At 40.8% G+C, this 13,291-nt stretch overlaps 1 protein-coding gene across 1 annotated transcript; it reads left to right on the plus strand.

The window, feature by feature from the left end:
* Positions 1 to 3,396: 3,396 nt before the first annotated feature.
* Positions 3,397 to 13,086, plus strand: slc4a1a (solute carrier family 4 member 1a (Diego blood group)). The gene is given in 24 exon segments (XM_018672126.2): positions 3,397 to 3,565; positions 4,817 to 4,908; positions 5,242 to 5,297; positions 6,197 to 6,312; positions 6,400 to 6,446; positions 6,537 to 6,702; positions 6,792 to 6,927; positions 7,032 to 7,101; positions 7,229 to 7,271; positions 7,360 to 7,376; positions 7,378 to 7,545; positions 7,641 to 7,697; positions 7,699 to 7,767; positions 7,769 to 7,850; positions 8,065 to 8,268; positions 8,372 to 8,520; positions 8,624 to 8,818; positions 8,934 to 9,179; positions 9,276 to 9,365; positions 9,933 to 10,099; positions 10,221 to 10,462; positions 10,560 to 10,729; positions 11,287 to 11,460; positions 11,552 to 13,086. Coding segments are annotated over 23 exon segments (2,787 nt in total). The 5' UTR covers positions 3,397 to 3,565; positions 4,817 to 4,863; the 3' UTR covers positions 11,630 to 13,086.
* Positions 13,087 to 13,291: the final 205 nt, after the last annotated feature.

Here is a 13,291-nt window from a genome sequence, read left to right on the forward strand (position 1 = left end):
GTCATTGGTCCACTGACATTTTAAATGACTCTGCAGTATTATCAACTCCACATACTCAGTGTGTTTCAGCCAATTAGATTTCCCTCTCATCTTTTTTCATATCTTCTTCTTGCTGCAGGTTTTTAGCAACTAGGTTAAAAGTAGAAAACACACTGTGGCCACATGTCTGGTGCTTCATTTATGGTGCTTGATTATCACAAGGTACTCTGTCAATTATGTGCTTTGTTATTTAACACTTTTTAAAATCTTGCACTGTGTAAAACTGGATTTGGGCCTGCTATCTTGTGTGTTGTGTTCCTTTAAATTACCGCCAGATAATGTGTTGAAACTAAAGACTATGAAGATGCTATATGAAGACTATGGGAGTGTCTATACACTGTATGTTGAGACACATGGACACAGCAGATAGCTTCCACAACTGGTGATAACAGTCCTGTGCCACAGTGTTTTTTAGCGGGGGCCCACTGTCTCTCACTGTGGAGGTGTATGTATGTATTTTCTCTGTGTGGTAAATATTACTGTGGCAGGACTGCAGCACCTTAGTATGTGTATGAGTTTTATTGAAATGTTTAAATTTGATAAACAGTGTCACCCTCGGGTCAAAACATATGGGTTTACATATGTCTGAAAAACTAATGACATTCCCAAGAGCCTCAACTATACATGCTAAACATCAGCATAGTATCACTGTCACTGTGTGTATGCTAGCATCATGACATTAGCATTTAGCTCATAGGACCACTATGTCTCATTACAGTCACCATGGCTGCAGCATGACTCTTAGTCTTTAGTTTTTCTAGCTTAAATATATTACAGTGAGTTTCTTCACCATGCAATATGTACCTGCTGCAATTTAAACAATAATTTAATAGTAACACTTTATGGTTTAAGTCCCACTATTTAGCATTTGTAAGCAGTATAATACTCTACAGCTGTAAGTATATTTTAAGTGCTTGTTAATTTACAGTATTTAAATTATAACTTCTGTAAAGACATGTTTTATATTTTTACAACTGTGTTGAACTGTATTGTCATTCATTATCTGCTTATACAGCAGCCTCTGCCAATGGGAAACACTTATATCTGCCTACATTTACATTATAAGCTGTTAAAAACTATTTATTAAAAATACTGCTCTTAAATACTGAAAACTGAAGTAGAATACCATCAAGTGTGAGTGAGAGCAGCTCATTTTAGGTCAGTTTAATAGCACAAATCAATATTAAATAAAACCACAGACATTCACAGACAACACTGTCTACCTTGTTCTTATAATCACTGTGTAATTTCCTAATGCCTTCGAGGAAACTTCCCTGTTATCACATCAGTTCTTTCCCTATTTCCTTGTTAGTCTCAGCACCTGTGAAATGAAGCGTTACCTTTTCTTCTCTAAGTGTGAAATCTTTAACGTCAAACTCATGACTTGGGCTCATTCTCTGTCACGTGAGGACAGAAACTCAACTCGCATACATTGGATACTTGAAGACAAAGTGGAAAGATGCAAACTTAGATGAAGGTGGAGCCAGCGTTGTGACCCTGCAGGACCCCACTAACATCCAGCAGAGATGATGAAAGTTCCCTTTGTTTTGTGGAATTGTGTTCACAGTTTACTTGACCTGCACAAGATCTCCACACAGTGCTCTTCTTTGTGCTAAAGCACGTATGACTACACGCATTTTATAACAGGCATGCTCATATAGGTTGTTTCATCCATGCAGCCTTATTCATGACGTCCCACTGCGTCATATGGCCTCGTTGAAAGTGTGGGCTGAAATCAATTATCAGCGACACAGTGTTTGTTTTTATCTATCTCGGCCTTCACAGATGATCTTACACGTGCTATTTTCTGTCCTGCTGGTGGCTCTCTGTGAAGCTACTTTTAATTCTGACAAACCAGATCACACTGACTCACATGTGTTTTCTTTGATGCAGTGCTGTATCATTTAGGCTGACCCAGAATACTGTGGTCCCCAAACCACCATAAAAAGGGATACAAAATTACAATATTCATGCTAAATTGTGTTTATTTCTTCTGACCTATCTCCAATTTTAGTTTGTTTTGTTGTTGTTTTCTTATTAAATGCATATCTTAAAGGGCAAAGGCCTTTCATCCACCCTTTCTCATGCACACCAGTGGTGGCAGAGTTGCCATCAGGAGCAACTTGCAGTGCAGTGTCTACTAAGACACTTCAACATGTGGACAGGAGGAGCCGGGGATCAAACCACCAACCCAATATATGGGTCCCCACTCTACCTCCTGAAACACAAAAGTAAGGAATAACATGCTGCACTGAGATCTGCAGTCCAGCTATTCTTTGCTATCAGCTGTTGAAAGACGATCACTCTGAGAGGGTTTGTTTGTCGTATGACTCTAAATTGTCGTAGGTGTGAGTGTTTGTGTTTGTATATATATATGTTGGTCCTGCGATGGACTGGCGATCTTTCCAGGGTGTACCCTGCCTCTTGCCCAGTGTCAGCTGGGATAGGCTCCAGCCTCTCCGCGACCTTTAAGGATTTGTCGTAGGATTCTGCTCCTAAAGCTGATGGGAATTTCAATTTCTAGATATTGTGATTTGAGAAATACATTAGGTGTGTTGAACTAACACCTTTAACCTTTGACAAGGGCAGTTTGTCAATAAGAGACATGGAGTTTTTCTATTTTTATAGCAAGGAAACCAAAAAATCCTGCACAACACTGATCACTTTTGCTCACAATTAATTAGGAGTAAACTGAATACAAGTGGATTCTTTGGCTTTTCCTGAGTCCATTTTTGTCGCTGCCTCACTCATTCATGATATACAACACATTTGTAGTGATTGTTACTTAATGCAGTTCAGTAAGGCTTGTTGTTTCATTAACCTCTGATGTTTTCCTCGTTCACCAGTCTGCCCCTCGTCCTTGTGTCAGTATCTGTCATCAGAATGGGTTGGGCCACCAGCACCCAGCTCCACTCAGCTGGAGATGTCTCACCCTGTTGCTGCCATGACACGTCTGCTGGAGACAAACCAAGTGAGTTTCAGAGCTGAAAGTTTAAGTTAAGTTTAAGTTCAATATTTTTATCACATCACTTTCTAGAGGAGAGGAACCCCTACATCATGGGGGATTCCCTCTGTACGTAAACAAGATGACGTAGTAAGATGGGGAGTAAGATACTCTACATTGCACCCCTCTCTACCCTCTTTGCCCCCTGTGTGCCCCCCAGACAGGATGAGGTTTAGGCTGCTGGTCCATAGAGGTTCTCTTCAACGTCGCCATCTACGCTTGGACCTGGTTCACGCTGTGAGGGCGGAGCGGCCAAACTAGGGTTGGGATATCCCTGTCTCAAGGTGTCCCTGTCTGATAGGGCCTTATCTCCACCAACCCGCTCGAGGTTGCTGAGAACCTGATGGGTTGTGGGGTACAGCGCTTCTTAGGGTCGACGTAGTTTCCTGTGGGTGTTCCTGGTCCTCTCGTCCTCTCGCACCACTCATCTTTTCTACTTTATCACCAGGCTCGTCCCGCCTGACGGAGCAGAGATCGTCCTGTTTCCAGTGCTGGAGACCAGGTGGGAGCACCTGCATGCAGGTAGGGGTGTGACCTTCTCTGGACAGGGTTCAGACATGCTTTATGACACTACTGGACTAGAGGGTAGAGGTCAAACAGGATGGATATCTGATGCATCCTGACAGGGGCATCTTATTCAAACCTTTAATGTGTTTGCCACAGTTTACAAATTAAGGGTGGGAGTTCAGTCTAAATAATTTTTCTTGGCCTGAAGTTATTTTCTAGGAGAGAAAAAATGACCTTTCCAAAGTACGTGTTTGTTATGCATTTTCTATAAAGATATTTCAAATCTTTTTTTAGGTTAAGTGAGATCCTAATCTTTGGAAAATGACACCCAGTGAAGATTTTTTAAATTTGTTGCATTTTTAGAAATATTTCACCTGCTTGTTTTGGTTTTGTGTGAAGATATCTGTATAGGGTGGAGAATTGTTATCACTAAACAGCAGTGTCCTCTTAATATTCATCAGCAGAATTCGTTCACATGCCCTTGCTGTATCTCTAAATTGTTTGCTCAAGGCGTTACTATTAATCATTCCTTATCAATTCAGTGCAGGTGTAAAGTGAAAGTGTAAACGTGTAAAGACTTTTTGTTTTCTCCTGAATCATCTTCACCTTCTTGACCAATTTTTTTAAAAAAAATAAAAAATTGCTATGCTTTGTCAGTTGTGAAATTGATACAGAAAAAACAAGTATATCATTCAGAAATGATAAGTCTATTGATATGTATTTCTGCATAAATCTGACTGTAGTTTACAGTAGTTGCATAATATTCAGTTTTTCACTGTACTGTTTCTGAAGAGAACAGAGGTGTGTGGTTGAAGAAGGGTGTAACCTAAAGATAAGGCTCTGTACGTCTTCTATTTAAACTTGTTCACATTCTCAACGGCTGATTGATTATCTGCCCTGAGCCGTGGCTCTGCAGACAGAGTCAGAGCAGCTGTATGATGGTAGATGGCGGTATCTTTGTCAAAGGTGCCTCAAAGAGGCTCAAAACAGACCTGCAGTGGCTATGAAACCTGCTCTTCAATTGTACAAACACTCTGATTGGTATTTTGAACAACTGGAAACTGGATGAACTCTTGTATATATTCATGATAAATCCTGTATTTTGGGTGCTGTAGGTGCACCCTGTTTGCATTAAAAATGTGTTAAAACTCTGGTGTTATTGCTCCACAAAGAGTCAGCAGTTATTTCTAATTAGTTAAGGAAATGTTGATGCACCTGATGTGATTATTATATTTTTTATGTTCATTCATTCTCTTTCTGTCTTAGGGAATGCACAAAAGTAGCTGAGAGAATTCAACATCTGGGAAACACCAATGGAAAACAATTTCACCTTTGATGAGGCTGGTCTTTTTCCCAGTGTAATCTAACATCTTCATCTTATCTGCTGATACTAATTAAAATGTTAAAATGCAGAGCATTAATCTTTAAACTCACTGCAAGATTTATTGCAATATTAAAGCTCCGCAGTTGTTTACACAGAAAACTTTTCAAGAAAATTGCCCTCTACTTTTTACTTTAATTCAGTTATACGTTTTCTCTATGCCTCTCTCAGTGAGAAAAATTGGACATTGATGGAGTCTGTGGAGTTTGATGTGTTCAGTAAATCTTGCAGCAGTGTTTTCTTTTCATCGTTCCATTGTCATCGAATGTTCATCCATTGATTTTTTTTTTTCAACTTTCCTCTTATCTAGGGCAGTGACATGTCATATGAAGACAATGACTCAGCCTTCCCCTCCCCAGTCAGACTGTGAGTTATTCCCCTCTAAAGTCACAGTGTTTAAACAGTAGTTACACTGTTACCTGTGCAGGTAGTCCTTGCATTCCTTTCCCAGTGTGTATTTACACTGAAATTCTGCATCCTGTTTCTGATAATGAAAAGATAAAAGTCTCTCTTGTTCCTCCAGTCAAATGGTTATATTTAGGTTCAAGTTATAAGTAGTTAAAAATGCTCTAATAAATATTTTCATATATTATATTTTGGAGTAATATGAAAGTGGTCTCATGCAGTAATGAGCCCACAGAGAATTGTGCTACAACAGGCAGCTGGAAATAAAGTAAAAAACACCCACTGTACACCACCTGCCCAGCACCACACAGCAGACAGGTGTGTCCAACTGGTGAGAACATTTACCAGCTAAAGAGCCGATTATTTCCCTCAGGAGTTGGAGACCACAATAGAGCTACAACAGAGTGAATCCTGGACTTAGATTTGTCAGAAGACCAGAGACATGAATCCAAACAAATGATAACTTTGCTCCATGTCAGCTGGATGTTGAAATGGGCACCTGTTTGTTATTTTAAATAGTGTACCTTCCCTGTAGTGTGTGGCATGTAATGTGGCAGAAGGGGAAGAATTACAAACAGTTTCAATGTAAAAGTGCCTGAGAGTCTAAACTTAGGACAGGACATCTCAAGAAGCAGAGCATTCAATAGTGATTATAAGAAATAGGTTGAGCAACCCTGCCCTCTTGTGGCCAAGATCAGAATAGCAGTAATTGACAGCAGTGGAGAACTACAGTTAGAAGCTTCAAGTCCATTTACAGACACAATTTTGGGAATGTATTTTCCAAATGTTTTCTCTGAGCTGCATCGTTTTATCTCTGAAATTGTCTGTAATTTTATTTCAATTCGTGTTCTCTCCACCAGGGCTCCACCAGGCCAGAGCGACATCTATGACCTGGGTAGGAGGAGGGAAGAGGAGGAGGAGGAGGAGGAGAATGATCCACCCATAGAGGCCATCATTATCCCCACTGATTCAGAAGGTAAACTCACCTCACTGTCTGCACAGCTGTTGGAGATTCAGCTTTTTAAATGTGTGCACAAATCCATTGTTTCTCTGTTTATTTCAGCTTATCTGAACGTGAACACCAATGCCACCACAAGAGGGGATGCTCAGGTTAGTAAACATTTCTATCAGATGTAAAAGTTCAGTGACATCAATCATCATGATCTATTGTCATTACCTAACTTTGTTTCATTCCCACAGGCCTATGTGGAGCTGAATGAGCTCCAGGAAAACGTTTGGCAGGAGACGAGCCGCTGGGTGGGCTACGAGGAGAACCTTAACCGTGCCACAGGCAAATGGGGCCCTTCTCATGTCTCCTATCTCACCTTTAAGAGTCTGATCCAGCTCCGCAAGACCATGACTACAGGTGAATTTTGACCCATAAATGACACTGGAGTCAGTGTTTATGCCATACATTTTAGCATGACAGTAACACATGATCTCACGTGATCTTAGGGGCTGTCATTTTCGACCTGGATGCCAGCAGCCTGTCTGCTGTGGCTGAGAAGGTGGCCGATGAGCTGCTGAACAAAAATGAGATTCGTGCCAGCGATCGGGATGGTCTGCTCAGGGCTCTCCTCATGAAGCGCAGGTAACCAACGGGACCCATTATCTATCTGTTTCTTTCTATGAAATGATAAAACTGTCAAATTATTTGCAGCATTCACTTCACGCTCGTTTTATTTGTCCTTCCAGTCAGTCCGAAGAACCTGTGGTTACACCCTCTGGAGACATTCAGATGCAGACATTTTCTGTAACCAAGAAGGTATAATTCTCTAGATTTTATTCAGTTCGTTCTGCTTTTAATAACTTAGCTAATCATGAATATCATATTCATGTGTTAACATATGAGAGTTGACACTAACTGTACTGCTGGATCATTATTTTTGCAGAGGGACAGCTCTGACAACATGGAGGCCTCAATCGTCCTCTCAGGTATGTTCATGTTATTCTGATGCAGTTCTCAAGTGTTGTTGTGTGTAGTACTGGAGCAGGTCTGGCTAAAAGCTGGTGTTTCCAATAGGTGTCCTGGACTTCCTGACAGAAACCAGTGGTGGCTTTCGTCAGGCTGCGCGACTCTGTGGTGATGGAGTCTGCCCTGGAATCTCCCATCCCTGTTCGCTTCGTCTTTGTCCTGGTTGGCCCCAGCCAGAGTGGAATAGACTACCGTGAGAGTGGGCGAGCCATGGGTGCTCTGATGGCTGACTGGGTGAGAGAGAGGAGACAACAACCTCACAGATGAAAAGTAGCCTGATTTATTTAGTGCAGGTGGGTTTAAAGCATGCCATGTCGCTGTTCTGACAGGTGTTCTGTCTGGAGGCCTTCTTGGCTCAGACCGACAAAGATCTGACCAACGCCATTCGCCGACTTCATGGACTGCAGCATTGTGATTCCCCCTACTGAGATCCAAGAGAAGACAATGTTAGGAGCCAATCATTGATTTCCAGAAGAAGATGCTGCGTGACAGAGTCCGCCCCAGTGACACCCGTCTTGCATTTGGTGATAGGGTCAAAGGTCAGCATACTGTACTGTACTTATAGCATCCAACAGTGTAGACTGGCATTTTAAATCCAGACCCAATGTTACTTGTAGCTAATTTTGTTTCTTTACAGCACAAATTAATTCATTTATGCACAGAACAGAGCTGGATAAAGGGCTTATAAAATAACCTCATCTTAACTAGATTTAGTCTAATCAGTATTACTGTCCAATTTATTTGATTTTCCAGTTGAGAAACCTCCAGAGGAGCCGAGGGAGGACCCTCTGGCCCGCACTGGCTATCCTTTTGGTGGGATGGTAAAGGACATGAAGCGCCGTTACCGCCACTACATCAGCGACTACACAGATGCTCTGAACCCTCAGGTCCTTGCAGCCGTCATCTTCATCTACTTCGCTGCCCTGTCCCCGGCCATCACCTTTGGAGGACTTCTGGGTAAGAGAGGGTTAGATGTGTCTAATTTCTCAGGCTCAGTTTATTTACAGGAGTTCATTGACCTTTGATAGCTCTTGTGATTCCATCTGTTGTCTGTCCATAGCTGACAAAACAGACAAACTGATGGGTGTGTCAGAGCTTATGATCTCCACCAGCATCCAGGGTGTCATCTTCTGCCTCATTGCCGCCCAGCCTGTCCTTGTTATCGGCTTCTCAGGACCACTGCTGGTGTTTGAGGAAGCTTTTTTCACTGTACGTAAGCTGTCAGATGTGGAAACCCCTGTAATCAATGTTTGGAAAGCCATGTTTTTCTTTTTTATTAACATCAATTTTCCTTTGTTAAATTCCATACTAGTTCTGCAAGACCCAGAACATTGAGTACATTGTGGGTCGCATCTGGGTGGGGATGTGGTTGATAGTGATCGTGTTCATCATCGTGGCCGTGGAAGGCAGCTTCCTGGTCCGATTCATCTCCCGCTTCACCCAGGAAATCTTCTCCATCCTCATCTCTCTCATCTTCATCTATGAGACTTTCAATAAGCTCATCAAGGTTTCCTCACCTCATCCCTCCATCCATTCCACATCACATTCCCACGCCATCACTGTCTAATGTGTCCTTTTGCTGCACATTTTCTGTCTCTGACATCTCCTCTCTTCTCACTCAGATCTTCAAAACCCACCCTCTGATTCTGAACTACGAACACCTGAACAGCACACTGGACAACCCTTTCCACCCAATCATCACGGAGCACATCGAGTACCATTCAGATGGCAACATAAGTATTCATGAGCTGGAGGTTGAAAGGCCCTACCCTAACACTGCCCTGCTGTCTATGTGCTTGATGTTTGGCTGCTTCTTCATTGCATACTTCCTCCGTCAGTTCAAGAATGGCCACTACCTTCCAGGCCCGGTAGGACCAGCTTTCTAGTATTATAAGTGAGAAATCCCTCAAGTTAGGTTCCATTAATTTTGAACATGTTTTATCTTTTGCTTTCTCTCTCACAAGATTCGTCGCTTGATTGGAGATTTCGGCGTCCCCATTGCTATTTTCATCATGATTGCTGTGGATATCTGCATTGAGGATGCTTACACTCAGGTAAGTGTTGTGAAAGCACCTAAAGAAAGTTTTAAAATGCTCTTATCATTGTTTTTCTAAAAGAGTATGTCAAAACTCATACAGTGTGCAATTACAAAGACTGTACACAGACTAGGGCAAAAAGTGTATATTACTGCTATGATGGCTGTCTGTCAGCGTCTATCAGTTGTTTAATGGTTTGGATGTTTAGATTCATGGATTTGGTTTAGATATCAAATCTTGAATTTACATTTTACTCTGCAGTATGCACTTTTATTTGAATAACATGGGATCTTTCCTAATTGTGTACCCTTTCAGTATAGAGATTTTTTAAGCTTTGTTTAATGTCTTTGTCAGAAATTATAATTGTAGCATAGTTGGAATGACATTAAACTTCAACTTAGACAGAAACTCCAGTCAACAGTCCTTCATATTTAAGGTGGCAGTTAATCATGATGTTCTCTTGCAGCATTTTAAGTGTGTTCTCATGATATCAAGAAGATCTCATTGATAAATTATGAATATAAATAATACAATTCTGCCTCTACTCATGTCTTTCTGATTGAACATCATTCTGTCTTCTTGTAGAAACTGGTTGTGCCAAAAGGCATTCAAGTGACCAACCCCAAGGTCAGAGGCTGGTTCATCAACCCCTTCGGAGAAAAGAAGCCCTTCCCCTACTGGATGATGGGTGCCTGCTGTGTACCTGCACTGCTCGTCTTCATCCTCATCTTCCTTGAGTCCCAGATTACTACGTGAGTGACACCATTAAAATGATGCCATTACAGTCTACATTCATGTGAAAATAATTTGTGTGAATAAGATTAAGATAAGATTTTGAGGACGTTTCTTTCAATGGTCTCTGTGGATCACCAGCCTGATCGTGAGCAAACCTGAGAGGAAGATGGTGAAAGGTTCTGGTTTCCACTTTGATCTGCTCCTCCTCGTCACCATGGGAGGCATCTCGTCTATTTTCGGGGTACCCTGGCTGAGTGCTGCCACCGTGCGATCTGTGACCCACGCCAACGCTCTCACTGTCATGTCCAAGGGCCCGAAACCAGAGATTGAGAAGGTGATCGAACAGAGGATCAGTGGGATTCTTGTGGCCATGCTGGTTGGTAAGAGCTGCCGTCTTCAGTGCCGATACAAACACAGCAGGATCAGAAATACATAACCATTCACGTTTAATCATCCTTCTCCTTCTGTGATTTCTAGGTGTTTCTATTTTCATGGAGCCTATACTGAGGATGATTCCTATGACGGCCTTGTTTGGCATCTTCCTCTACATGGGTATCACCTCTCTGAGTGGAATCCAGATGTGGGACAGGATGCTTCTGCTGATCACACCAAAGAAATACCATCCCCCTGATGCCTACGCCACAAGGGTAGACAGCTTCCTCAAATACAGTTTCTGACTTCACTCTAAACAACAATATATGTTCATCTGGTAATATATTTTGTGAGAGATTGTGAGACAACAGAGCCCTGGTACAAACATATAAAGGCCCCTGACGTCTTCCTGTACAGAAGCATGACAACTCAAAGAGAGTTTAGTTGTTGTAGTTGTCTCTGTGGTTATTTAGCATCTTTCTGTTGTTGTCTTGTGTTTTGCATCTCTCTGTAGTTAAGCATCTTTTTGTTGTTGTTTCATGGCTCTGAGTTGTGATTTTGCATATCTTTGTGGTTGTTTCAGCTCTCTGTGATTGTTTCTTGTCTCTTTGTAGTCATTGCATCTCTCTGTAGTACCAACAAGAACTGTTACTGTAACTATCACTATAACAAAAGCCCTTGCCCATGTGCCTAATATGTTCCCTTAAGTTTCAGTGTACATTAGCCAAAGACAATATCCCTATATATTGCCATAACATAAATTAACATTTTGTGCATTTTCATGTTAGTCAGAGATCCTCTGCTAACACCCTCCTCTGTCTGGTTCGTGCAGGTTAAAACACTCCGGATGCATCTCTTCACCCTGATCCAGCTCGTGTGTCTGGCCATCCTGTGGATGGTGAAGATCAGTCCCTTCTCTCTGGCTCTGCCTTTTGTTCTCATCCTCACCATCCCTCTGCGTATGTTCATGACCGGCAGGGTTTTCTCTGTCATGGAGATGAAATGTGTAAGTACCTCTCTGTGCACATTCAGCCTAAGCTGCAGGTCACACATTTCCATGTCATTTGATATATATGATGTCTGTGTTTGTGTTGCAGCTGGATGCAGATGATGCCAAAGTGTCATTTGAGGAGGAACCTGGGGAGGATGTGTACAATGAGTCCCCGCTGCCGTAAATATCAATACATATTTAGTTCACAAACTTTTAACCTAGTTCTTAATTGCCAGTGATAACATGGAAACTGAATATCAGATACCTTTAAAATACATATTTGTAAACAACTATTTGCAGTTTCAAACTGTTCTGTTATTATTATCTTTCTTTAAAGGAAGTTACCTCTAATTCCTACAACCCATGCTTTATTCCTGCAGCTTAAATTTTGTTTGTGATCGTAGAAAAAACGAATATACAGTCCATATTATCATCAAGCTGTATTGTTACTTGTCCTATGCTCTCTCATTTTCCATATTTCATCCATTTCTGTGGCATTCAGTACAATTCTTCCTTTTTTGTTTTTTTTTGTTTTTTGAACTTAAGGTATTGGTAATAGCTTTTTATTTACTTAAATACCTAGTGGCATTTTGATTCAAGCAAAAACATCTCCTGAAAATGGGAGATATTTTCCTTAAAGACCTGAGGTAATATTGTTTTTTCTTTAAATGTCTGACTACAGTGTTACTTTAAAGTGATTACCAGTGCTGCCACATGTAGATCTGCATGTTATAATAATAGAATTTCACCTTACCTTTTATTCACTATTTAAGTTAAGCTACTTTGATCTATTCAGCCCTTCACACACGCACAAACAATGCATCTTTGTGGGACTTTCACCCCTGCCTTTGCTCCATGCAGTAGCCTTTCCATGAATTATTCTCAAAAAAGTAGTGTTACTCAAGTTTGCCTCACTTCATATATTGTGTATGTTTTACTGACAAATGTGGTCTTTCCTGTTCAGTTGACCTATTTTGAACGTGTATAGGAGATGTGTAATGCACTTAGATTCAATTTTTAGTGTGTAATTGCTTTCATGATTATAAAATGGGTGAATAGCGAATGATGAGATATAATTGTTTGTTGTACTGATGATATAATCAAGGGAAAAATTTGTAAATGTGTCTTTTTGAGCCTTCCGTGTTACCAATCATGTGTTCGGGTGCTTGAAACACTGTACGTGCTTTGGATTTACAGTTTATTAAGAATTAAAACAAAAAACAACAAAAAAAATCAGCCTTTAAACTGTTTTCATGAATGCAACAGAAAACATAATTACTTCGCATCAGCTCCAGCCCACTTCTATCATTTTATCCTGCAAGCAACAGGAGAGGCTGTTCAATTGGATCATGATGCCTGCCACTTAGCTGCATGCTGCCTTCAAGGTTATCAAGTAAACTCCAACTCTTATTACTCCGCTAGTTGAAAAAACATCAGGGACATACTCTTAACCACTCCTAGTTTGAAGTTTGAAATTTTACTCTACAACAAGAGGAGAAAATTAAACAGCATGAAGCTTTTTCCAGCTGCAGTTGGTAAAATTTGCTCAGGTATGTAAGTTTTGCAATAATTTTATTTAAATCAAATGTTGTCAAAGGTTTAGTATTAAAATAAATAATATTAAAGAGTTTAAAACGTTAAGTGCCACTTTTCATCTTTTGCTATCAATCAAGAAAAAGGGCAGAGGTAGTTATGTGGTCAGTACATTATATGATTATGTGAACAGTTGGGGGGGGGATAAAATCATTTGACAATAAACTGGGGTGTAGACATATATAGGAATATTTCACAATCTTATGGTTTTTATTTGGCATTGTCTCATATCTTTATTTCATTCTGAACATTT

Source organism: Lates calcarifer, linkage group LG11 (genome assembly GCF_001640805.2).
Source record: "Lates calcarifer isolate ASB-BC8 linkage group LG11, TLL_Latcal_v3, whole genome shotgun sequence".
NCBI classification, from domain to species: domain Eukaryota; kingdom Metazoa; phylum Chordata; class Actinopteri; family Centropomidae; genus Lates; species Lates calcarifer.